This window comes from Zea mays, chromosome 4, assembly GCF_902167145.1.
Source record: "Zea mays cultivar B73 chromosome 4, Zm-B73-REFERENCE-NAM-5.0, whole genome shotgun sequence".
Lineage (NCBI taxonomy): Eukaryota > Viridiplantae > Streptophyta > Magnoliopsida > Poales > Poaceae > Zea > Zea mays.
This window is the reverse complement of record NC_050099.1, coordinates 247,840,835-247,867,066: the sequence shown is the minus strand read 5'-3', so window position 1 is coordinate 247,867,066 and position 26,232 is coordinate 247,840,835. Positions and strand designations below refer to the sequence as shown.

The 26,232-nt window shown below is 46.8% G+C and overlaps 6 protein-coding genes across 8 annotated transcripts; 4 read left to right on the top strand and 2 right to left on the bottom strand.

Moving 5' to 3' along the window:
- Positions 1–217: 217 nt before the first annotated feature.
- SMK2 (Small kernel2) lies at positions 218–3,814 on the top strand. 2 transcript variants are annotated; one of them, NM_001153807.2, is made up of 7 exons: positions 218–597; positions 707–834; positions 1,984–2,071; positions 2,161–2,234; positions 2,363–2,554; positions 3,210–3,307; positions 3,401–3,814. In NM_001153807.2, the coding sequence occupies exons 1-7, from the start codon at positions 543–545 to the stop codon at positions 3,531–3,533; spliced, it is 768 nt and encodes a 255-aa protein (NP_001147279.1). In that variant the 5' UTR covers positions 218–542; the 3' UTR covers positions 3,534–3,814. The 2 variants fall into 2 exon arrangements, with proteins under 2 accessions (NP_001147279.1, NP_001398314.1); NM_001411385.1 differs by having other exon boundaries at positions 2,149–2,234.
- Positions 3,815–6,546: 2,732 nt separating this feature from the next.
- On the bottom strand, positions 6,547–11,026 carry LOC103654955 (uncharacterized). The gene is made up of 9 exons (XM_035967630.1): positions 10,954–11,026; positions 10,791–10,849; positions 9,715–9,908; positions 9,055–9,166; positions 8,892–8,951; positions 8,397–8,484; positions 7,423–7,617; positions 7,151–7,338; positions 6,547–7,001 (listed from the first exon to the last, which is right to left on the bottom strand). Exons 1-9 carry the CDS (start codon positions 11,024–11,026, stop codon positions 6,792–6,794), a joined length of 1,179 nt encoding a protein of 392 aa, XP_035823523.1. The 3' UTR covers positions 6,547–6,791.
- Positions 11,027–11,755: 729 nt separating this feature from the next.
- Positions 11,756–13,959, top strand: LOC100193662 (uncharacterized). The gene is made up of 2 exons (NM_001138755.2): positions 11,756–12,225; positions 13,509–13,959. The coding sequence occupies exons 1-2, from the start codon at positions 11,944–11,946 to the stop codon at positions 13,629–13,631; spliced, it is 405 nt and encodes a 134-aa protein (NP_001132227.2). The 5' UTR covers positions 11,756–11,943; the 3' UTR covers positions 13,632–13,959.
- A 568-nt stretch (positions 13,960–14,527) lies between these two features.
- Positions 14,528–17,049, bottom strand: LOC100382661 (uncharacterized). The gene is made up of 7 exons (NM_001175385.1): positions 16,891–17,049; positions 16,620–16,798; positions 16,448–16,503; positions 16,015–16,129; positions 15,376–15,498; positions 15,048–15,225; positions 14,528–14,940 (listed from the first exon to the last, which is right to left on the bottom strand). Exons 1-7 carry the CDS (start codon positions 16,984–16,986, stop codon positions 14,755–14,757), a joined length of 933 nt encoding a protein of 310 aa, NP_001168856.1. The 5' UTR covers positions 16,987–17,049; the 3' UTR covers positions 14,528–14,754.
- Positions 17,050–17,372: 323 nt separating this feature from the next.
- On the top strand, positions 17,373–21,476 carry LOC100277706 (uncharacterized). Of its 2 annotated transcripts, NM_001320323.1 has the most exons (6): positions 17,373–17,959; positions 18,345–18,467; positions 18,858–19,037; positions 19,124–19,205; positions 20,855–20,919; positions 21,009–21,476. In NM_001320323.1, exons 1-6 carry the CDS (start codon positions 17,663–17,665, stop codon positions 21,306–21,308), a joined length of 1,047 nt encoding a protein of 348 aa, NP_001307252.1. In that variant the 5' UTR covers positions 17,373–17,662; the 3' UTR covers positions 21,309–21,476. The 2 variants fall into 2 exon arrangements, with proteins under 2 accessions (NP_001307252.1, NP_001307254.1); NM_001320325.1 differs by lacking the exon at positions 18,345–18,467 and having other exon boundaries at positions 17,385–17,959; positions 21,009–21,436.
- A 196-nt stretch (positions 21,477–21,672) lies between these two features.
- LOC100274877 (PRA1 family protein H) lies at positions 21,673–24,921 on the top strand. The gene is made up of 4 exons (NM_001149137.1): positions 21,673–22,212; positions 22,316–22,455; positions 24,508–24,579; positions 24,660–24,921. The coding sequence occupies exons 1-4, from the start codon at positions 21,776–21,778 to the stop codon at positions 24,755–24,757; spliced, it is 747 nt and encodes a 248-aa protein (NP_001142609.1). The 5' UTR covers positions 21,673–21,775; the 3' UTR covers positions 24,758–24,921.
- The last annotated feature ends 1,311 nt before the right edge of the window (positions 24,922–26,232 follow it).

Genomic DNA, 26,232 nt, shown 5'->3' with positions numbered 1-26,232 from the left:
GTTAAATTTTGGGCTCTACTAGTTGTAACTGTAACGTAGAAATGAGTGGGGGAGGGACTGAGCCCTCACTCAATTTCTTATTTTTATTGGGCTGGCATTGTGGCACATCTTCCATTATCCAGCCCAGCACGTAACAGCGTTTGGCCCACCAAGCGCTCAGCCCGCTGACTTGATAACGTAACGAGCTATCCGCCACGGACATCAACACTACGGACGGCGGCGATCTCCCCGCCGACGTGGGCGAACGGCTCCACGGCGATCGGATGGCCACGAGCGGCCGTCGCCTACCCTCCCACAGTCCCACTCCCACACTAGTCCTTTTCCCCTGACGTGGCAGCGGCAAGTGCACCCAAACGTTTCGATATCCCAGAGTGGTGTGGCCGCCGCCGGCGGCTTCTTTCTCCCCTTCCATTCCGCTCCCCGTGACGTCACCGACCAGGCAAGCACTCCGCTCCACCAGAGCCGCCTCGCCTGTCTGTCCGACCCACACACCTACCGGAGCGCGCGTCCCGAGGTCGGCGGAGCAGGGTCGGGAGGAGGGTATGGCGGTGGTGGGCGTCCTCGCGCTGCAGGGATCCTACAACGAGCACATGGCCGGTACGGAATCCGATTTCGTCTCACTCACTCTACTGCCCACCAGATGCTCGTGTCGTTGATTTTGCTGCTGCTGCTCTCTGTGTGTGTGTGTGTGGGTGGGTGGGTGCAGCGCTGAGGAGGATCGGGGTGAAGGGGGTGGAGGTGCGCAAGCCAGAGCAGCTCCTCGGCATCGACTCGCTCATCATCCCCGGTGGCGAGAGCACCACCATGGCCAAGCTCGCCAACTACCACAATCTGGTGGGTGGGTCCTTCTTCTTCTTTGTCTCCGCTTCTCCCGTGGCCGACGCCTCTGCAGGGCAGCCTCCCCTCCAGGCTCTAGGGCTGCCACCACCCTTGTTGCGTCGCAGGCCCCCCACCCTAGGGTGCCCTCCATAGGATGACCCCGCTGCAGCTTATGAGGTTGCTGTCATCGCTAACCTCCACCTTTAGGAGGGTACTAGGATCAGATGGACAACATCGCCGTCTGCTGGATCCTGGCACCATCTCCCCTGAGCTGCGCCAGATCGACAGGAGCATAATGGTACGACGTGCCACCTCTGGCTCGCCCTCAAGAATCAGTTTCTCAAGAATCATGAGACCCACATGATAGTTCTAAGATCTCTACTGTGTTCAACTCAATCAATCCGAGAACACTTAATAACACATCAGAGAACTGATCCATCTTGGATCAATGCATACAAACACGAACACAGGTGATAGAGAGACATACACATACCGTTGCCTTGTGGTGTGGTGGTTTGTGGCGCAGTGTAGGCGGTTCGCCGCCGCCGCCGCCTGGAACCCCTGCAGAGGAGGAGGCACAGATCCAGGACCCGTAGTGGCTCCAAGATCTGCAGCCGCCATTAGGATGAAGCTCTTCCAGTCACTCGCGAACGCCAGGCGATGGGGCTTCTGTGGATTAGGGTTTAGGTTGAGGTACTAGCATTGGCTAAACCCGCTGCCTCTCTTAATCTATTTATATGGCGTCTTGTGACAGGGGTTTGCAACCAACAGTTAGGATAGCCCCGCCCCCCCCCGATCATGGGCGCGGTTAGACGGTTAGGATTAGCCCTATCCTGGTTATTGTTAATCGGCTAGTGTAGAGGACACACCCTAACAATCTCCCCTTTGTTCTCTACATACCTCACACTCAAAACTTCTCTGGATTCCATCCCTCAACAAGTTTACACATAGAGACTAATGTGTGACAATGACCGAATAAGTATCACCACACTCATTGACTATAACATGCTCCCCTGTTCCAGAATAGATTTGCGGAAGAGTGCCACTTGTTTTTTAGCATTTGCACTTCCTGGACTTCTGTATGCCTGAGATTGTATATTTATGTATTTATGACCTCCTAATTGCTTATAGCTTGTAAAAATCTCATTTCCTTTTGCCCTGCAGTTCCCTGCACTTCGAGAGTTCGTCGGAGGTGGAAAGCCTGTCTGGGGAACCTGTGCTGGGCTCATCTTTCTTGCAAACAAAGCAGTAGGTGAGTGGGTCACAAATTTATACTTGCCATGTTCTTTTTTGGAAACCAGTTAATAGAATGTCACGATAGTTGAATAGTGTTGCTTTCAGGGCAAAAAACAGGGGGGCAGGAACTTGTTGGAGGATTAGATTGTACAGTCCACCGAAACTTTTTTGGGAGTCAGGTAAATTTGGGGATCATATGGCATGTGATAGTCATATTATTGAATTTTGCATCTTCAAAGGATTTGTAGTTATTATTAAACACACAAATATGAACACCATGTTTCATTGCAGACTGTTTCTCTTGCAGCTTCAAAGCTTTGAGACAGAGCTTTCCGTGCCAAAGCTTTCGGAGAAGGAAGGAGGGAATGATACATGCCGCGGTGTATTTATACGGGCACCTGCTATATTGGAAGTAGGTCCAGATGTTGAAATATTGGCGGATTGCCCTGTTCCTGTTGACAGACCCAGCATTACAATATCATTTGGGGAGGGTACTGAGGTTTGTATGTTGCTTTTTTTTTACTAGAATACTGCAATTGTCTTCAAATGGCCAAACTGAGTTCTGATATATTTCTAGTAAACTAGATTTTTAGCATGAGCGCTCATTATTTCTTCTCGTTTTAACAGTTCCTTTTAGTTCTTTAATGAGCAGTGAGCCAGTGAATATGGCCATTTCTTGGAAAGCAGGTACAAGATACTATGGTCAGATCTGGGCATACTTGCATATAACATGCTGATTCTACATGTGGTCTCTGCCTTCTTGTGTAGTCCTGATTATTCAAACTGGCTTTGAGATCTGAAATGATATATAGTTTTAACCCGTTGGCCATTGCAACTCAAATATTCAGACAAATGGACTAATGGGTTCTTCGATGATTCGATCAAATTTGTCTCCTTTGGGGTATTACTGGTTTGCTAAAGCATCTGAATGGGCTGCCCTGTCACGGCAGCATGACATGTGTTTTTGTTCATTGGCTTGTTTTTCTGCATGAAATGTGTTCATGTAACCGTGCCTTTTGGGAATTGGCCAAGTTTTTCCTTATATTAGGAAAAAAACAGCGAAAGTGCTAGTTGGCAATCTTGTAACGCTTAATTCCGTATTCTGAATGGGGCCTGCTTATCCTCTGTTGACTGACGAGAATATATACTTTCAGGAAGAAGAGTATTCAAAAGATCGGGTAATTGTTGCAGTGCGGCAAGGGAACATCCTCGCAACTGCTTTCCACCCAGAATTGACATCAGACTCCAGATGGTAAGCAATGTTCCTTTGAGATTCCATACCATCCACCCGTTGGGTGGTTTAGCCGCCCTCTTGTCGCTGACTCTGAAAAGCTCGTTGTGCTAGGCATCGTTTCTTCTTGGACATGGATAAAGAATCCCCAGCAAAGGCGTTTTCTGCGCTCTCCCTGTCGTCATCGTCAAGAGACACTGAAGGCCTGCCAAAGAATAAGCCGTTTGATCTGCCCATTTTTGAGTAACGCTAAAGACAAGACAAACCAAAAGATTGAAGGAACGAAGAAACTGACCGTATTTATTATCGATCATCATTTAGCCGGTTACAAAAACAGCCAGCTGAGAATCTGTCATACTCAGCCGAAAAAAGTGTTGTCTGGTAGCTAACTTGTACGGATAAAAAATAATCACGCTGTGTGCTGTACGCAATTCTCATCAGATAAAGCGAAACATTGTTTTCCTGGGAATTATAGTTTTGCTGAAGGTGACCAGTTGAACACTTGAACATGGTAATACTTTCCCCCTCTATGTGCAACTTCGTTCAAGACCAAAGTCTGCATTTCTGGAAATGACTGTTGTGCAAGCAAAATTTACAACATGGTAGCGAGCCATATGAACCTTTAGATCTTCATCTAAATGTGTTACATATTTAGTACTTAAACCTCCCACTAGCTTGCCAAGTCAAACATAGTTACACATTTAGCACTTAACCCTCTACATCCTATCTTAAAATATAAAATGCAACTACATTTTACTTGTCTCATAATATAAAATATGTTCTCTGTAGATACATATACATCGATGTAGTAATACTAGTGTTGATAGAGAGATTTAAATACATTTATTGGTATTTGAACTAGAAATAGTTTCACGTTATATGCTAAAAGGAAGTAAGTATCGATTAGTGTTAAATGTTAAATATGCAATTATGACTGAATCACAATTTTAAGGACAAGAAGACTTGTTTGCACGTAAGCCTAAAGCTTGCTTGCACAAGCCATTACCTCATTTCACTAGTTATTTTAGTTGCTTGTTAAATGAATTATGTATGAGTGCAAACACGCACTAGGTCCTAAAAATGTAAAAGGGAAACCCTAATTTTTATTTTCGTTCGTCTTTCTTTACTATTAGACTCATGAATCATAGACACAAGTAAAACTATCAATCGTAGATAATAAAAATATTATCTTCGTTTTTTGAATATTTATCGTTCATTAGTTTATTTTTAAACTAAAATATGATAAATAAAAAAAATAAGGGAGTATCGTTATAGCAAGGAGACATTCTCCTTCCGGTTCCTGTCCTATTCCTTTGCTTGCTTCTCCCCACTCCTCATCGAGAAATTTGGTATTATGAAACACGACGGATGCGGCTTCGACGAAATAGAGGCTCAGGCGAGGGTTTCTCCGTTAAGGAAATGCTGGGCATAGCCAACACTCTAAAATGGAAATGACAGCTCTATTAACAGGTAACGACGACCTCAAACTCACGCCGTTATATTTCCGTTACCATATACGTAGGCCTGCTCGCTCTTACTGCCGTCCACCCGAGTCTCCGCCCAACCCGGAAGCCCAGGCGGCGGAGGTAGATGAGCGCGGGGCGGAGCTGGTCGCGGACGCTGCAGGCCAGCACGCGCGGGCACTTGATCACCACGCGCCGGTGCGCCGACTCCGGCACGCCCAGGTCCGCGGAGAGGAAGGCGAACATGGGGCGGAGGTCGGCGCGGACGCTGGCGGTCAGCACGGACGAGCACATGCCGAAGACGCGGCCCAGGTCCTTGAACTGGAGCCCGCGGGACTGGAGGAACGACACCACCGCGTGGATGGACTCCGGCGCCGCGTCGCGGAGCGCCGGGTTCTGCTCCAGCGCACGCCCATAGTCCACGCCCATAGTCGGCAGCTGTGGCAAGCAGGGGGAGGACGCAAGGAGTCTTACGGCGCAGACGCCAGGACACGTGTGGGAGCTTGCTCGCGCCATGAACTGGGAGAGCGAGCAGAGGAGAGAAGCTGGGAGCCGCGACAGCAGGGAGCTGGAGTCGGGCGCTCGGGAAAAAATAGGGGCTGGGGCGCCATGGGGAAGAACCTCGGCTGACAGAAAACAGGGCGCCGAGGGAGATCAGGGAGAAGCTCGGCGCACAGAGCTCCACGGCGAGCTAGAGCAAGAGCATCGGGGCAAGCCAGGCGCGACAGGGGAGGAGGAAGAAGGAGCGCACAGGCAGCCGGACTTGGGCAGGGGCGAGCTCCACGGAGAAGAAGCCGAGCGCCATTGGACAGGGAAACTTCGGCAGGGGAGGACGCTGAACACAGCGCGCGCGCAGACAGAGACCCAGGCTGCGGAGGTAGATGAGCGCGGGGCAGAGCTGGTCGCGGACGCTGCAGGCCAGCACGCGCGGGCACTTGATCACCACGCGCCGGTGCGCCGACTCCGGCACGCCCAGGTCCGCGGAGAGGAAGGCGAACACGGGGCGGAGGTCGGCGCGGACGGCGACGAGGCTGGGGGACGGAACCAGGTTAATAGAGTTGTTAACCTGTTAATAGAGCTGTCATTTCTATTTTAGAGTGTTGGCTATGCCCAGCATTTCCATAACGGAGAAACCCTCGGCTGAGCCTCTATTTCGTCGAAGCCGCATCCGTCGTGTTTCATAATACCAAACTAGTTATATGCCCGTGCGTTGCAACGGGGGACACTTATACACGGATATGTCATTGTTGCGATGGTATACAAAGTATTCTAAAAAAATAGTATACAATGATCACATAAAAACAAATAACACATATGTTATCAACATCAATATCTTATAAATTATTTGCAAACAAGCAATAAAGTAAACTTATATAAATCAAATTACAATGTGAATACCACAAAAACAAAGTCTAAGAAGTGAGAACTTCTTTGTACACTTCAATTTTCATATATCTCATTCGATTTTTTGTTGTATATCACTAAAACAACAAAAGACAGGATGTTGTAGCAGCAGTTGACCAAGCTCCCTTGCTGGCATAGATGGGGCCTCCTCTCCTTTTGATAAACCGTCGTTGCGCAGAAACAGATCCCAGATCATTCAGGACTCCTATTTCCCACCACCGTCATCGTAGAGAACAACTATTCAATTAAAATCCAATTGTTTTTGTAAAGAAATAGAATGCAAAAGATATATCTATATTAAAAAATGAACATATCAAACATGTATAATAAACTTCCCAGCAAGTACAACTAAATCACATTTTAGGAAGAGGTTACTATATGCAAAAAAAACCTGAGTCAGAACAAAGTACAAAAAAGAATCACATTCTTTTGTAACTGAAAGCAGAAATTTCAAAGAAGCAAGAATGCAAGACATACCTTGGCCATCATTGTTTGCCCTCAAGACAATGAACACGTATTTAACAAGTGGAATCTGGGTAAGGGAGTAAATAATAAGCGAGAGCGCTCCTATAATTTGTTTTGTGCCTTCTATTTCATGATATATAGGTTTAAGAGACATGTCATCAGGAAATAGAGAATCAACATATTGGGCAGTGCTTGCTAAGGAAGATCTCCACAGAGCCAAGTGCCCATCTTAGAACTTGATGGAGACGATTAGTGAGATTGATAGGTGCAGATCCCTTGAATGCTGGTCTCTTGGGCATGCAGTACACAGATCGCCAACCATGGCAGTGCATCTTGAAGCCCGTGAGGATATCCTCAGTGACAGATCCATAAATCCAACCAACCTAGATATTTTCATCGAGTTAGCTAAAAGTATTCTTGGATGCTAGGTTGCAGTTTCATTCTATTTCAAGGGCACAAACACAGTTTGAAGAGCCTGATCTGGAAACTACATGGGAGAAGGAAAAACAAAGACAGGATGGGGCAAAGTTACCTCTTTCCCCCATTGTGTCTTATTCTCGTACCCACAACTTAGCACATGGATGCAATCATCAAGGCTTTTGAGCATGTCGAAGCGACAACCTTCACCATTATCTTGCAATGTTGAAGCCAAAAATGCATCTGACTGCCCAAATCTCTTCTCAAACTTTTCTCGAGGCACAGGAGGTGCAGTTTCTCTTCCTATTTATTTTAAGATATGCAGATCGGGCTCCATAATTACTTTGGAGAACATAAAAAAGAAAAGAGCAACAGAACCAAACTCACCAGCTACTTCGAGAGCATGCACTTGCTTGGACGCATTCCTGCATTTCACTTTCTTTTGGTGTTCTTGTTTTTTCTTAGCTTTGGAACATTTTCTTTTCGATCCACAACACAAGCAGCATGACTTTGGCCAGCAGTTACCCGTGTCGCCAGCTGCAAAGAACAAAAAAGAATTGTGTCGTCCTCCATTGCCCTCTTCTATGGAATGTCAGTCTCTTGAAATAGCCGATAGAAAGAACAAAAGAATTGAACTCAACAGCAGCACTTACCCGTGTCGCCAGCTGCGGTAAGCCAAGTGTTGATAAATTTGAGATTCAAGAAAAATTAAAGGTTTAGTAATTCACATATGACATAATGCATAAAAAAGTGTGATCTTAATTTGTCATATTGTATCACTTTAGAAACAGTATATATTATATATTCATTAGCACATATGCATGTAGATACAGACCAAGCGAGGTTATTTGAAACGCTCTTGTGTGTAGCTCCAATTGAAACATTATAAATATTTTTTCTTGTTATGATGACTTGCAGGTCATGCTGCCATCATTCACTCACATTCTCATGATCACGTTAAAAAAAGAATGACAGAAAGGCTAAGAGCAAATGTCATATTTATCTTCATTTACATTCACCATCAAACAGAAAATATACGCTTTATTTCAACCTGAATCCCATATTCAGTACACGTTCCTTTGGCCACATACCAGATACTCAAATGTAAAGGATGGCTATCAGTTTGGCTATAATTGATGGTGCTTCTATTTTGCTCACAGAAACATTAGCTCTGACATTCCACTAATATCACTGCAAAGTGCAAACTGAACAAAATAGGTATTGAATCTGTTTCACTTGCAATTCCAGACCCTTGATTGGCACATATCAAGACCTGAGTCGTTGGCACGAGGCCAAGCAAATACAAGGACCTCATCTTGGTGATTCTTGCAGAAACTGAGTTACCTTCCATGTCGAATCACGGAGTGAATGGTAATGCTCTGCAACTTTCTTTTGGAACTCTATCTTTTCATATCGCTCACCCCCATAGCCTCCTCTTTCAGCCGCTTTCTGTAACATTAGATTAGCATTGACAATCATGAAGCCCGAGGATAATCCATATATGTATATACTATTGAAGTGAGCGTAGCATATATTACATGGTACTGTCGAGTAACATCTTTAACATCACAGACAACATTTAGCATTATAGAAGTGTGGCCAAAGAAATTTGCTGAACAAAATGTGTTCTTCCCCATACTTCCTGGCTTACTATACTTTAGAATCATACAGTGGATTGTTTTCAGTGTTCCAAAAGAGAAATAAATAGCGGACTGTTGATTGGGTTAAGGGCAAACAGTGGCCATCATCTGTGTATAAGTCTAAGCAATGGAGCAGAAGTCAAATTCGTGAAAAACATAAAAAGAAACTAAAACACTGTCATGTTGGAATAGGCTAAGTGAGTATAAATAGAGTACCTCTGGTTGTACATCAAGATATATTACAAGGTCTGGAGCAATAAGTCCATTTTCTGGAGCCTAGAAAAGAGTATAAATAGGCATCACTTCTTAGTTTGCTGCTATATATTGACATGAATGAAAGAGAGCAAGTCATTATTCATCCGTATGGCACGCAGCTCACCTTGCACCACTCAATGTCAAGGCCCTTAGCAGCTGAAAAGGCCACTCCCGAATAGGAGTAGCGGTCTACAATGAGAGTAGTTCCACTAAGTAGCTTGCTCTCCACCAAAGCTCTGGAAGTGACAAGCCAAATCAACAGATTCATAGTTACAGCATCTCGAACACTAAACCCATCACATCTTTAATTTTTAAAAACTGGTGACTTACTTTTGCAAACCTATGAACTTCATTTAAAAAAGCATCTAGAGAGAGTATGGCAGCCAATAAAAATCTCAGCACATGTTGAATTACAAATAAAAGAACAACAATGACATCCAATCTCTCGCTCCCATGGACTATTCAGAAGAAGACCAACTTAAGCTGTTGGTCAACATTGGCTTACAGAAACGCGAAGATGGGGGTGAGCCCGAGTTTAGAATACACATGTTGGGGACTGTGGAAGGATCAGTTTTCGATCAGTGAATTTCACATGCGTAGAGGTTTTCTCCTCATACAGAGAGGGAATGGGCGTAGATGGCACCCCAACATGGCTATAATTGATGTTTGAATCCTCCATGGTTGCGCTTAACCTCAGCCATAAGCACCTGCTAACAACAAATCACGAGAAGGGGTGAAAACTAACAGGATGTTACTGCCAAATAAACTCGACCGCCGCCGGTACCTGGAGCAGGAGGTACGAACGAGATCAGTGGCACATCCCTTGGCTTTGGCGCAACTGCCATTCCTGCCCTTGTCGTCGCCGCCAAAGAGCCTGCAGAAGCCGAAGACGGCGACGCGCGACGACGGCGGGTCGAGCGAGGACAGCACAAGCCTAGTGGCTCGGTACTCGTTTTGCCTCTGTGCCCACTTGATGCACTGAAAGTTCAGACTGGGTGGCATTCAAACGGGCACACGCCTACAAACGGTTACTGCAGGCTCCATACAAACGGGCACACGCCTAGTGAGTTTGATGCACTGAAAGTTCAGACTGGGCAAAAAAGTTCCATTTCTGATGGCCTCTCCATACAGGCATGAACCAACTACTCTGCTAAAAAATGCTTGTGCTTCACTTGATCACGAATGCAAAATTTAATCAAATATTGCCTGCAGATTTGGATCCCATTGAATACGACATGAAGCTTTTTCCTAATACATCAAACAGACAACCTACAGGCATGCACATTGCTAGGCTGTTACTGGTTGGGTAAAGGCTATACATTTACCAAATAAAAAAGAATTACTAAATCTAAGTTGATCATGCATAGGCTATACATTTACCTAGTATTCCTTGAAGAGTTGAAGTTGAGTCGTCCGAGAGCGACATTGTGTTTTGAAATGAATTAGATATAAGCAAATTGCTGTGACTTGATTCGTCCATTTCTAAAGATTGCGTGCTTCTTTCAGAACACTTCCCAGCCTGCAATGCGCGTGATTCCGGCCTACAACCCGTGCTGGCTCCTGCTGTGACTGGTTCGTGTCCATTTTCTAAGATCCTGTTGTTTCTAGTCCCAGCTTACAATGAACATGATTTCCACGAACAATGGTAGGTTGTGCTGACTCCTAGAAAATGATACCCAGTCATATGTCGTCGTCATCGGTGGCCAAACGGATATAAGACCAAAAGGAGATCAGTTGAAAGGATTTATAATGTCTAGAGGGGTGAAAACGCGTTGTGGTCTTAATTATATTTTACAATAGGACAACCCTATGGCTAAAACATTGTCTACAACAAGTGGGAAAACGGACAGTAAAAATCACCTCACGGCATCCATATTTTCCTTGTCCTAAAATTTTTCTTCCTTGAACTCCAAGAGGATCTGCAGAAAATAAAACACATGCAAGTGGTACAGCAGGTGGGTTGTTGATACAGAGAGAGGAGCAAGGTGAGGTACGCTCGTACGGAAGTCAAGGGTGAACCCACCTGGCTTGGGGACGTCAGGGATGACGCGGATGGAGGAGGCGATCCCCGCCAAGCGCGCATCGGTGGACGCCATCGCCACCACCGCCTGCCCTCGCCTCTCGCCGGTGATGCGCACGCTCTGTGGAGTCACGACACCGACGCAGGGACGGGACGCGTGGCCTCACTCGACGGCAAGCTTCTTGTTCTTCCGTCGTGACGAGACCGCCGAGCGACGAAGCAGAGGAGAGCAGATCCAGATATCCACCTACCCGCAAACGTGGTGACATAGACTCTCCGAAGGGCTCGGGGGACGGCGCTGCTGTCTCGCATCGCGCGGTGTCTCTGCGTTGGGGAAGGGGACGGGCGCGACGGCGGGATAGGCGGGGAGCAGGCGACGGTGCACGGGTTTGGGGGCGGGGGCGCGACGGCGGACGCGAATGCGACCCTCACAGGGGGAGGGGCGAGGGCGGGGATCTATCCGGCGGGGGGTGGTTGGTGGAGCTCGGGCGCGGGATCTGAGGTGATGAATTTGCGGTGCAGGGAGGGGCGCAGCGGATGGGAGCGCGGCAGAGGGGTCGCACGAGGGAAGGGGGTGGGGAGCGGGGAGGAAGGTGACGGGGCTGCAGTCGTTGATCTCGGGGGCACCGTGGCGGCGGCATGGCTTGGACCGCGCTGTGACGGCTGCAGCCTGTGGGGATGGGGCGGGCGCGGCTCGCCCGCGAGATTGGCGGGGCGAGGGAGCGCGAGGGCGATGGGCGGAGCCATTGTGAAGTGTGGACGCCCTCCTTACACTCTTAAGGAGTAGTAAAGATTTCTCCTCCTCATCAGTCCCCACTCTGACTCTCTCCAGTCTGGGGCTCTGGGCCCAAATACAAAAGGGTTTGTGGGAAAGCCGCTCGAATCCGTAACCCTAACCCCACACCCACTCATAAACCCTCCGCCTCCTCGCCTCCCTCCCTTCCATCCAATCCTCGGAACGAGCGCGCGGGCGAGGAGGACCCCCGACGGAGGATGGCGGCGGCGGCTAGGGTTTTCCGCGGGTCCCTCTTCCTGATGTCCCCGGCGGCGGGCGCCAAGGCGTCGGCAGCCAAGAAGGCGGGCGCGGCGGCGGCGGCGGCGGCGGTGGCCAAGAAGACCGAGGCGGCCACTACGAAGCCGAGACTGCCGACCGGGATCACGAAGCCGATGCCGGTCTCCGATGAGTTCCGCAGGTTCGCCGGCGGCGCGCCCGAGGTCGCACGCTCCGAGGCCATCAAGCTCATCTGGGCCCACATCAAGGCCCACGGCCTCCAGGTAGCGCACTCGTCGCTCTCACAAGTCACAAGTCACCCTCGCTAGCCACCCCTCCCGCCGGTCGGCTATAGAGCCTCTCGCTTTTGACTGCGCTGCATTGTTTGGTCCGGCTGCCCTCACTTGCCGTTCCGTGATGTGCCACGAACTAAGGTGCTGTTTGGTTTATATGTTTGTAATGTAATAGGTAACAAATAACGTTAAATCATGTTTGTTTAAGTTCAACCGCAATCGGATACCACACTAGAAATTGATAACAGCCTATTCAAACTTGTTACCGTTGGTAATCGAATGCAAACCATTACCGTTACCATTTACGTTACATTTTGGGACCAAACGGCACCTAAATGTAGTTTCATTGTTGGATTGCGATATTCAGACCGAGGAAATCTAGGGTTTCTCGCCTGTGCTACCGAATCGATTGGCAAGGTTGGGGGTTTGGAAATGGGAGTCCAGGGCACCTAGTGATGAAGTATCTGGCGAAGGGAACGTATCCTGTCCTCAAAGGAGTATGGTGCTCACATGCACATTTTAGGGACATTTATCTTGAATCTAACAGTAGCATGGGAGGGAGGTGGAAGGGGGTCTTATACAAATAAATTGCCGCTGCTGCTAGATGCGAGATGGACGTACCAGATTTAAAATGTGCACATAAACACGGTAACCTTTTGAGCAGATACGTTCGGAGGCCCTGTTTTTGTTTTCTCTCTCTCCAAGTATGTTGGGCAACCCTAAAAGTCCAGGTCATCCTTCCTAGCAGTAGGTCAGAAGCATTGGTCCAGTTCCAACTCTTCAGTGGATCCATACCTGAAGAGTTAAGGAACAATAGTCACATTTTTATTAACATCTGTAGTGTGGGTGTATTGTGGAGGTGTTCCCTAATAATGTCACAAACTCATAATGTTCTCCTTGCAGTACAATTATTTGACAGGGACAATGTATTTCGAATGTTCAGATGCGCCTTCTGAAGTTCGCTGTAGATGTTTGTTTGACATAATATTGTACTTTGCTGTTGATGATATATGATCCTGAAGGCAAGATTGGACCAATGACCTGTTTCTGTGTATTAACGAAGCACAGGCACTTGTATAGCAATTGCTCTGGGCTGCTTCAACTTTCCACCGCAAAATAAATTAGTTTGGCCTGTTAGCCTCCTTGCTTCTTTGTCAGCTTGCAGAATACTGTCTAATTTGCTTGGCAGCCTTGTAATACCTAGTTACGCTAGTTGTCTGCACAGCGATAGTTTTGTGTCTTGAACTAAGGAAAAGCTCTCCAATGGTTTGCAGAACCCAGCCAAGAAAACGGAGATCAACTGCGACGCCACGCTCAAAAGCTTGTTTGGCGGGAGGGACAAGGTTGGGATGCTGGAGATCAACAGGCTACTGAACGCTCACTTCCCGAAGAACTAGCAAGCAGCAGTCCGTGGTGCCAGTGATCGCGCTTTGGTAAAGGACTTTCTTGTGGCTGGCCTCTTGTGGTCCATGTGAAGTCCCAAGTCCCACTAGGTGGTTACACCCGAAAACCATGTGATGCCATTAAGACTTACAGACTTTGTTCAGCAGTTGGGTTTTTGGGCGTGATGCATGTAAAAAGGATCCCCAGTGTTTCCGTTTCTCTTGTGATCCTGTGAGGACACCGATGTGGGAAATATTTAAGTCTGCTGATGGCAAATCTTATTAGCCTTTTGTCCATGCGCATTCTTTAGGGATCTTCTCAATTTGCTGCCTGTTCTATGCTTGTCATACTAAAGCTGTTGTGCTCTGCAGCTGTGGCTGTGCTGGCTCACTGTTGTCATCGCCTGGTGCCTGAATAGGCAGAATTCTAGTTCGGTTGCTTACAAAACATCACTATGATCTTTCAAGTCCTCGTTGCCTGTTTGGGTCGCAGAGACAAAAATCCTGTCAAATCTGACGTTTTAATATAAAATACAAAAATATTTGTAATTAGACTTGTCTTACCGTTTAGTCTTTTTTTGTGAGTTTTGCAGACTCCTGTTACCGTTTACACTAAAATACAATTTTTTTTCTGAGTTTTGCTTTGACTCCTGTTACCTTTTACACTAAAATACAAAAAATACGTGTACTAGACTGTACTGTTCGTAAATTGGATTTAAATATAGATATGTAGACTGCACTGTTCGTAAACTAGAGTTTGAATATAGATATGGGTAAACTGATTGACTGGAGTTTGAATATAGATATGGGTAAACTGATTGAGATAGCCACTGTTCGTAAACTAGAGTTTGAATATAGATATGGGTAAACTGATTGACTGGAGTTTGAATATAGATATGGGTAAACTGATTGAGATAGCAGAGAAAAGATTGGACAAAAAGACCTCAGGTTAAATGCTTAAATTATCTACAGAGACTGACAACACACAACCAGGGATCTGCCATGCTATATCATGCACCTCAATTTCAGAGAAAAAGTTCCCCTTTGCCCTTTGGTGGCCAATGGTGTCATGTCAGCTGCAGGACACATCCCAGTTTCTGTCTGTTCCGGCAGCTAGCTCCTCTTGTATGTCACTATCTCAGCTGAGAAGGTGATGCACCCACTGCTTGAGGATCGCCGGAGAGCCATACCAGGGCCTTTGTTCATCATCGGAACCTACCGGAGAGTGGTACACACCGTCAAAGCTTACGTTCAGCGCTCCCTCCAGATGCGCTGCCATCTCAGGAACAACGCCGTCGCCCCACACATCTGCTCGCCCACAAACCTGGTCGTGTATCTGATGTCAAATGGTTTTGCTTCACACTTGATCCGCAAACTGTCTCAACTGAACCATAAAACCCTCCCTTAACCACGGGAAATGAAGTGTTTTACCTGCTTGTAACCTTGCCCAACGAACCGGGCTCGCCACGAGACAGCTGATGGAGTAGATGTAGAATTGTCACTGCTACTGACAATAACAGCATGGCCTCCTTCTGAAGGAGTGTCAGCTGCGAGGATCTCATCAGAAGCAGCTGCAGAGTTCCCCAGAAGAGGAGCACCTTGAATGTACCTGTGGTACGATCAAGAGATGGTATGATGCATGAACCGTGAAGGTATGTGGTCATAAAAAACGAGGACATGCTGGAACCTGCACCTATCTCATCTGTTAAAACATAAAAAAAATCAGAAAACCCTGAAATCCTAGTCTGAAGAAAGGTACCTTCCAGCAATGCACACGTATCTTAATTCTGGTGTATAAACTGCTGGAGCACAATTCTCCTCGACGTAGTTCAGTAGTCCTCTAGTCTGATCAATTACCCCAGGTACACCCTTTGGAGGAGGCCTAGTGATTAGAGAAAATAAATGGAAATGATGTCAAACTCAAACGAAATATAAGTATGTGCTGCGTTTGATTTTCGAAACTATGTTTTTCGATATCTCTAACATGATATCGAGTGCCAGTTCTAGCCTTGCAGGAGTTACTAGTATCATTCAACAGTTCCATATGCAGCTAGATTGTGTGTAGCTGCAGAGGTATAAATGGGGAAAAAGATGAGTTGGGAGATCTCTTCAACTTTAAGCATAGTGTCTACCAAGTAAAGTCAACCTTCTTCAGTTTCTTTTTTTTTTCAAGAACGTGTCTGTTGACATGTGTCTCATTAAGAGGTTAAAAGGTTTCAGTACAGGCCCTTAGCGAACCGTGCTCCAAGCGCGAGAGACGGTGGAAGCAGGGAGAGATCCACACATTAGTTCACTAGAGATAAGAACCACACAATTTTATTAGAAGAATCTCCAGCATAAACACTAAGCGATTAATCATACATTAGTCCACTTTTGAGTCATGATTGAGGAACCATACAGGTGAGGAGTGCCAAGGGTGAGGAGTAGACTTATGTCGGAAGCATCAAACTCTGCCATGTACACGCGCGCGAGCCAGCCCCCAGCTGAATGCCCTATCAGTGATATCTTCCCTCCTGAAAGTAGCAAAGGGTTCAGAATCAAGACAAATCCTCTTAAACTTCATGTTGTTCAGCAGCTTAACACCTGCACTGTCACTCTGTCAGCAGCTAATTTCAGTAGAAAATTTATGGGCTTCGGCACCATATCCTATATACCGAAACCTCCATCACCAGATAGACATGAACACATCGCACGCTAATTTGCTTTCTTGCAATCGCGAGTAGTAATTTGCTTTCTTGCAATCGCGAGTAGTAATTTGCTTGCTAACCACCAAGGCACCAACAGGACATTGTCATTTCTAAGGCTTCTTGTGGGACTGGGCGAAGACAGACCTGGCGCGCATAGCTCCCTCGCCTCGGACACCGCGTCGTCCACCCTCTTCAGGTACCTACAGCGCAATGCAGGCAAGGTGTTTGGTGAAAGGCACACCGGTCACGACGCGGACGACAGACCCTGACCTGGAGGGAGCACCACGTCCGTGAGGAGGTGGGGTCAGAAACTCACCAGTCGAGCACGGGGCGCGGGCGGAGGGTGCCCCGCCAGTAGCTGGCGTCGGCGAGGCCCGCGGCGTTGCGGAGCCAGTCGGGGCGGGTGACCCGCGCCACGACGGCCGCGGGGAGGCCGTGGTCGTCCCGCAGCGCCGCGGCGAGCCGCGCGTAGTCGCCCGTGTTGTTCCCGAGCCCCTGCGGCACTACGACGACACGCGCCGCGAGTCACGCACACGGCACACGGCACAGGCGAGGCGAGAGAGAGGAGGGAGGGAAGAGGGCGCAACTGGGAGGATGACGGCCGGCCTGGCGGTGGCGGAGACGGTGGCGCTGGCGCGGGGTCGCGCGGCACGAGGGCGCGGAGGAGAGAGGAGCGGGAGCATGTCGCCGGTGCCGAGTCGGAGTGGAGTGGCTCGCCGTGGCGCGGCGTGCGCCTCTCGAAGAGGAGCGGAGCGGAGCAGAGCAGAGCGGAGCACGGCGATAGCGGAGCGGTGCACGTGCACGTCTCGCTTCCCCCCGCACCGTTCACCACGCGCGTTCCTGCCTGGCCGTTGGATGTGTTGAGAATTGAGATCCATGGCTCGGGTTAAACCGGTGAGCCTGTCCCACTTCCCTTGAGCCTTGTCCAATGACTAGATACGGCCCAGCCCAACATGCCGACGTATTCCTCACGATCTCTCGCTTCCTGGGCTAGCCAGGAGCCCGCTAGCCCACTAGCCGCCCGCATCGCGCGCCGGCCCGCACGACAGCGCCGCCGTCACGCCCTCCACGCCGGCAGAGGCTGCCGGCGACGGTGGGGGGTGACTTCCTCTCCCCCTACCCTTCCGATCTCTTTCCCTCTGCGAATTGTTCTATTAGGTTTGGTACATTCTGTTCCCTTGCTCAAATCTCTGTCTCTGGCCCCGCGGGGATTAAAACGTGAACCACCAGCCACCATTTCATACGATCTCATCACACTTCTTAGTTACCATCTCCAGCGACCTTCCTCGGGGGTGCTAGCCGGATCCGCGATCGTCGAAATCCCAAGCTCCTCCACAGGCCCGAGGGTCGGTCGTCCTCATGGCGGGGATCCTGGCGTGGGCGGCTGACGTGGTCGGCGGGGCCGGCGGCAGCGACGACGAGGCGGACGACGACGCGCGCGCCGCGGCGTCGGCCGCCATGACCCCGGCCCAGCGGCTCCGCGCCGCCGACCTGGACGCGCGGGCGGCCTCGCTGCGCCGCGCCATCCAGGACCTCCGCCTCCGGGTGCCCCCGCCGCACGTCGCGCAGCGCCTGCCCCACCTCCACGCCGACTCACTCGCGTCGTCCGCCGCGCTCGCGCTCCAGCTCAACGCGCACTCCTCCACCAAGGAGCAGGTGCAGAACCCTTGGCTTAGCTCCTTTTCTCTGTGTTCCTCCTCCAGTCCTGTTCTTGGACGTTTTTGTACCCCTTTAGCACAAGTCATGCTGATAATAATCGTTAATGGGGGAATAACACTACTGAAATTAAGTTGGAGCGGCTCCATTCGATCTGGTTCTGGAGCTCACTTCATGGATCTGGATCTAGTTAGGTATGATATTTGTGTATGTTCATCATTTTGAATGGGAGATGACAATATGGATATTTGTACTTCTCAACAGTCTGCAAAAGTGGAAATTTTTCTAAACCAATCAGCTGATTACTTGAAACTTATAGTTGGTTCCTTCTCGCACTAGCATAGCTCGGTTCCTATGCAGATTTCTATAACAGAACTTTCTGTAGACCCAACAAAGAGAAGTAACTCTCCAAGAAGAAAATGCAGCCTATGAGAAAGCTATATCAGAGTGTAAACAGAAAATTCAGGAAAAGCAGATGGAGGCCACTCAGCTTCTGAGTAATCTGGAGGTGCACCACTATACCATTCACAACCCCTGTTTTGCCTCATGTCATTTTCCTTTTTTATGCGTCTTATTTTCCACTATCTAATACTCTTCTAAATTACTAAAACAAAATTGTGAGTTTGTCTCTGCATAAGTAAGGAATTACTTTAAAGTTTAAACCCATTCATGAGGAATTCCATGTTGCCTTGTTCTATAATGAGTATCATGAAGTAGCAGTCAGCCTGTGTGGAGCTTTCTAATGCTTGAGCCATGTGTGGTGTTCGTTAACTTGTACTCTTCACTTGAATGCCCTCCTTTGAAATGCTATTTATGTTTGCCTTTTGGCATATAGTTTTCCCATGCAAAGCGTAGGGCTGCCCCACACATCACTTCAATAGAATATGTTTTTTTTCAGGAAATGGAAGTAACAGAGCATAATTTAAAGACACAGCTTGAAAATGCTCTGAAGGAGCTAGAGGCTGCTCAACATAAAGCATCAACAGCAACCTCTGGAACAGCTGAAAATGCTCTACTGGAAGCTAAGTCAGTGACTGACCTTAAATCTAAAGATTTGGAGGAGAAGAAAAGGGAGCTTGTATGTTTTCTTTGGGCTCTTCTTATGTTCTGTGTTTTGTTCACAATGTTGGAGATTTTTTTTAAAAAAATTATTCTCACACACAGGAACTATTGGATAACAAGGTGCAAACATTAGAGAAAGAGTGGTCTGTGGTTGAAGAAGAATCTTTAAAGAAACCCACTCCTGGTACTTTATACTTTTCCGCACGTTGGTTTTTCCCTTGCTTATTCTTTTTTTAAAGATGATTGGGAACATGTGATTGTGAGGGCGCCAAAAAGTGCTGTACAAATAATACCATTAATATTTGTGTTACCTGTGAAAAAAATGCCAAACCCCGAGTAACATAAATAGTTTCAAGTTTTGCATCATATGAAATGCTTTTCTATTCACAGTTTGACCTTTTGTGTATCGGGTAGCTTTTTTAATATTGGGTGTTATGGTCGCTAGATCGGTGAGGGATTGGAGAGGGAATTTGATGGTTGGAGCTGCTGGTGGAAGCTGATGGTTGGAGCTGATGGTTGGAACATGTGATTGTGATTGGAGAGGGAATATTGGGCGTGTTATGGTCGCTAGATCGGTGAGGGATTGGTGAGGGATCGGTTACTGTTCACAGGGCGCTGGCCGGGGGTCTCTGCCCACGTCCGAGCAAGATGGGTTTTTCCCCTTCTAATTCTTGCTTACTTTATTTCTCATCCATTGACTACATAAATAGGCCAGCTGACTGCCCCTATCTAGCTAGGGATCCTTATCTCCTTAAAACTCTCCTAAAAACTCTCAACAAACTAACTGATAACCTTCCTAGATAATCTCAGCTAATCTTCTAAATAATCTCAACTAATCTTCTAATCTTATCTCTAACTATCCTTATCTAATCCCCTTGGAGGGCCCATGGTTGCTGCTGCCGCAGCCCCTCCGTGGGCCTCTTTAGGCCCTGACAGGGCGGCTCTTTATTTGCCAAAATCTCGTTTCAAAAGCCAACTGTTATGAAATACAGTATATTTTAAACCTTGAAAGAGAGCAAAATGAGTTATTTTTGTTTGAGCCTTGCTGCTATGTACACTAGTAATTGTTGCTTACACACAGCTCGGCACCTAGCGCACCCAATTTCTATTGGTTGACATGGTAGGGGAAGTTTCCTTTTTGAATTCTTGGTCTTGAATGCATAGAAGAACTAGGCATTTTCTCTTGAAATAAACTGTTATAAATCATAATTGTTCAAACTTCAAAGTAAACCATATGATCACATTAGGATGCTGTCATGGGGCGGCAGCCTACGGCAGATGCTGTCCCCTATATGTGTAGACCTCTTGATTTTAAGAATAAGCGTACTCCAATTGTTGAATTTGCCTTTTCATGTTTGGAGGGAGCAAGAGCTCAATCATAGAATTTGGTCATTTTGCCTTCCGTGACACTGTTTTGAGGTGACTGATTGTGTTATCTGAATGAGTTGTAGTGTACAACAGGGCCCAGCTCCTTGTTAAGTGGCAATGCATAGATGGTGTTTTGAATTTGTGATAGCAAATTGTTTCTTATTTTGGAACTTTACAAAGTTAGTTCTCTCTAATTCATAAAGCTGCTCTAAGAAATCTTGAGATGCTCTGTCAAGGTATAAATAGGGAAGGCAATTATCCTTATATTGTTTCTCATTTTGGAACTTTACAAAGTTAGTTCTCTCTAATTCATAAAGCTCATCTTAGAAATCTTGTAATGCTCTGCCAAGGTATAAATATGGAAGGCAATTATCCTATACTTAGCGCAGTTACACCTGCTGCATATCTGTTTCTTCTTTTATGTGAATCTATGAATGCTAGCGGTCCTTTCTGTTACATATGCAGCACAAAGGGAGAAGGTCCTGGAGAGGCAACTGCATAGCCTCATCGAGCAGTTGACAGCTAAGCAAGTCGGTTCTATATCCTCGTCATTTGCGTCTTGTGAAGGGTAGCAGCTCCTACCTTCTCAATCTTAATTCTGTCTCCTGCTCTCATGTAGGCTCAAGCTGAAATTCTGGCCACTGATGTGCATTCCAAAGAAAAGGAGCTGGAACGGCTGAACCATCTGCATAGAAACCTCTACGGCGGTGCCAACGAAACTGGCGCACCCCGGAGCCGCCTCAGCAGAGGCCTCTTGAGCGGCCCTGAAGATTACTATTACGACCCTAAAGCGGGCCGGAAACCGTACCAGGCTGGCGCTAGAACAGAAGGCCAGAACCGGCTGATGATCCTTAGGTCCGCAATTGTACTGTATGTTCTGCTGCTCCATGTCATCGTTTTCATAAAGATATCAGTCTGAAAGCAGTTGAGCTAGCGCTTCATAAGTTCATATAGGGAAACAGATACTTGCTTTTGTGTTCCAAACCATGCAAACGTTTCTTGTTGTAAATAACTTTGTATGTGAGTATGTATCTCGTTTGATGGATCTATAGGAGAGTTATATGAAATACCTGTTGTCATATTTTGGTACTCTTTCTCCTGTGCTTTCGTAAAAAACTTCATTTGAATGAGATAAGAATCCATGAGTACTGTAGCCCCCTTCAAAATTGTGAAAATAAGCTGTTTGCTCTGTAGTTTTTGTTTCATTCTTGTAAAATTTCTGGGTTCCAAAAGGGGCCCTGACTCTGTCTGGCCAGCTGGTTTGGCTGGGAACTAGGCACTGGGTAGTGGGCACTGTCGTGTGCCCACGCACAGTCACACGGACATGTTAATCCTCTTCCCCTGGTGAGGTCTCGCGGCGGCGGGCAAATCCATTCGACGATCCCAATGGCGGCCTCGTCGTCGTTCAAGCCGAACCCGCTGTCGCTGAGCGTGCCGGACCCCGCGCTCGACCGCTGGCTCCGGGACACCGGTTACCTCGACCTCCTCGACTCCACCCCCACCGGAGGGCCGTCGTCAGCCTCAGCCCCCTCCACCTCCAGCCCCGCCGCGGGCCCGGACTCATCTGGCGTCGCGGTCGACATCCTCGCCTTCGCGCGCACCCTCGCCTCGCTCCTCGCGCTCAACCCCTTCGCGCGCCTCTCCGCCACCGACCTGGCCGCGCCCACCCCTTCCTGGTCGCTTGCCTTCCTAGGCACCCCCGGCGCCGCGTCCTACTCCTGGCCGCCCACACCCACCCAGGCCAGGCTCCGCGTCCAGGAGAACGTCCGCCGGTACGCGCGCAACTACGCCGCGCTCACCATCCTCGTCTTCGCGTGCTGCCTGTATGTATCCAGTATTGCGTTGCGTCCCGTCTCATTCCTTCGCTTTCTTCGACTCTCGAAGCAGCTACCTTGGTGAATTATTATTTGTGTCAATACTGGGCAGGTACCGGATGCCGATGGCGCTGCTGGGGATGCTGGTCAGCCTCGCCGTCTGGGAGGGCGTGCGCTACTGCCGGGACCATTGGGGTCTTACCACCAGGGCTCCAGGGGTTGCCCAGGCTCTGTTGCACTGTGCGCAGATTGGTGAGTAACTGAGTATGATGTTCCTGCCTGCCCAACACTTAACTTGATATCTTCTTCTTCTTTCAACCCCCCCCCCCCCCCCCCCCCCCCCCCCCCCGAAGCAGCAATTGGGAATTTGGGATTCTGGCAGCAGAAACATCAAATAGATGATTGCATGCACTGCATTAGGTTGCAAGTGGAATCTGTAAAATAATCACCTTACAAATTCTAATACTTGAAATATAGCACATACGGACAAAAGCATTAGGAGCTCACTGACATAAGGTACGCTGCTATGAAATTTGCTAAGACGACTAGAAGTGAAACAACGGACATGATTTATGCAATTTTAAGATCAGAATGCCTGTAATCTATCATACAAAATGCTGTCCACTTAGAAAAATGTATGTACTTGGACCATTTGCTCTCCACTCAGTACAACAAATTACTTCATCGAAAAGCTCTGAACATAACAAAATTCTGACGAATTCATGTATCAGTACCCTATGTTCTTGAAGAAATTCTTGTTATACATGAATATTCAAAAGGACTCTAACCTTTTCAAGTTTCAACTCCCTTGCATTATATGTGTATATAGGGCATGTTTGGTTCCCTGCCTAACTTGCCACACTTTGCCTAACTTTTCTGTCTAAGGTTAGTTCTTCAATTTGAACGACTAACCTTAGGCAAAGTGTGGCGTAGTTAGCCACGAACCAAACAGGCCCATAATGTTCTAATTTTTTTTACTTCCTTCCATGGGTCATATCGAACAGGGGTGAAGCTATGTATGTTTTAGGGGCGCATCTGCACCCCCTAAAAAATATAAAACTAGTTATAAAGAGCAAATTTTCACCTTATATGCATCATTATCACATGATGTCTATGCGACCACAAGGTAGTCGCACCCAGTCGGGTAAATCCAGGATAGCCCGTGCAAGGGCTCTCCACGAAAACTCTCCGGATTGGTCTTCCACTCATGGTGAGCTTTGGCTAAATCGTCGAGGGCCTCCCTCCCCGCACAAGTAAGGCGGCAGCCATTCCGCACGTCGTAGGGTCTCACAAGACTACAACCCCACTTATAAGTCTCCTTGCACCCTCAAGTTTGCTCTAGCTTTGCCACTGATATCGAAGGGCTGGCTTGGTCAGTGGTGGGAGCCACTAAGTCACCGGGTCGCGAGTTCGAAGTAGTCTCTCCGTATTTGCGGGGAAGAGTTGCCTTGGTTTATCCCTTTCCCAGACTCCCAGACTCTATTATATTGGACATGTAGAATGGTATAGATGAATAATGGTATTATTATGGGTATTATTATAATATGAATATTCTATTGTTATGAATAATGGTATAATTTTAACTGTAGCATCAGTAACTTTGTTTGTCCAGTGTTACAGAAATTGTTATGGTATGAGTATTCTAGTGTTTTTGAGTTGAATTGGGTGGGATTCTGTAAAAGCTTGGCAGATAAACCCACTTCTTTGGGAGAGCAAGAAACTCCATGAAATGATTGTTTCTTCACAAGTGCTCTTTTTTCTCTCTCTGAGGGTACTAAGAGTCCCCTGACTAGCATCCTGCAGACAACATTATCTACCTGGGTCTTGCCAGTAACTTGTTGCATACCGCCAGAAATAACTGGAACCAGGGATGACCTGCTAGTTACTCTAGCTAACCAAGCCTTTAGAGGGGAAATGGTAGGAAATATTGGTCTGACAGGCTTTAAATTGTTCATGTGATATTTCTGTAGGGAAAAATGGTAGCCACTGATAACCTGGCTGTTACTGGTGTCAGTTTTTTTTGGGTATATCTTCCTTTCATGTATGCTTTTTATTTCTGCTAGGAAGTAGAGTGCAGTATACAAGTTCCTGTATACTATATGCTTGGGAGTTGGGACCGCACATTTGGCTCATGCCATGTAACTGTTCTCTGTTAAGGCATGATTTGGGGGACTTCGAAACTTTTGTTTGACACAGTGCTAGGTCTTCCATCGGTTTTCACCCTAATGTTTAAGGTCTTTTATCCCATTAATCATGCCTGTCATATTGTGATGACTAATGGCTAGTCGATTTGTTTCTTAACAGCTACCGCCATACTCCTGTACGTCTGCAACCTACAGTTTGCTCTCGTGTACGCCATCGGATTGAGCTATGCGTGTAAGTGACCGTCTCCAGGCTCTGCCCCATTCCTTGCCGTTTCCTCTGGTTCTCAGGCGCGCTATGACTGTGTGCTGCAGTGATGATGTTGCACGCCTCGCTTCGGAAGTTGACTCCCTCGAGTCTACCAGATCCCAGCAGCAAGCAGAACAGGAGGGCGCAGCCGAGACGGATCTAGGTTAACATGCCGGACAGTACAGATGTTCATCAGGACATAAACTGGAGTATTATACGCACACACTGAAGCTCCGCCCTTGGATTTAATCCTCAGCTTTCTTTTGCAATATAATTTTAGCTGATCGTTGATCAAAATTAATAAAATTTGTGCTTTGCCTTGTCAAACTCAAATACAGTTATCCTCTCTGGACAAATCCCAGATACCCATAAACCACTCAACGGAACGGATAAATTTCCAGTACGTGTTGGCACTTGACACAGAATGCACCCCACATTCATTTCACAGACACACACACACACACCTGATCCTTATACATGTTGATTTAACTACCAGAGAAACTTGAGGGTGCTATGGACAATATACATGTTGAATGTATGGACCCAAACGTCATAGTGTTTTATCATCTAAAATCTAGATTTTATAATCTCTAGAGATCTGGAATGCTAAAATCTCCGAGGAATCCAAACGGGGCCATACACTACTCTTTATGTTAAGATACACCATTTTGTTGAGGGTTGTATGTTGCAGATGCTTCATATTTAATTTCAATCTCATCACAATATTCTTAAATGTATGCGTTTTTTTAAAAAAAATGGTCACTTCTATTTTTTTTATTTTGCAAACAAACTCATTTTGTGTTTTTTTAACAAATCTTTTGAATATAGATGCAAGTTTAGATTTTTTTTAGAAATAATATTTAAGTATATCTAGAATAGTCGTACATAATTACTAGGTAGTAGAGATTGCCATCCACACTATCATATTATGTTGGACCAAACAAATCTATATAAAGTAAGTCTAGTGGTGTTTAGGCTATCTCCAGCAGCTTTATCTCTATATTTAATATTCATTCTATGGACAGTGCAGTTTATAGTGCAATACAGTGTCTTGGATAATCATATGAGTGAACTGTTGAAGACGATCTTATGTTGACATGAAAGATTTTGTAGGACGTGTATTTATAACTTATTTTTTTTAGCTTGGCATGCAATACAAAGTTTATCTTTTAAACATAACATCCTTTAATCCTCTAATCATTTTTTATTCATCAATTTCTTGAGACTCCTTATTTCAACATGAGCTAACCTCTTATGCCATAACCAACCAAGTGAGGTTTTTGTAAAGAGGTAAGTCCTTAAATTATCATCTTTCAAAGTGAAAACCAATAGTTATAAATTGTTGTATCTAAATTCTTTGAATATGACTTGGTGTTCATTCACTTTGGACACAACAATCTTCTTCGTGAACAAACTTTGATAACCAAGATCACATAGTTGACCAACAGATAGCAAATTAAAGTTTAGCATTGCAAGTAAGAGAACACTGAAAATTGTGTGATCATTGGATATATCAACTTCTCCCGTTCTTTTTTACTTTGCTTCTTGAATTGCCCCCAAAATGCAATCTTATATTGTTCCAGTTTTTCCGCGCACGAGCACCGAGAGAGCATGTCTCCAAATCGAGTGATGTACACG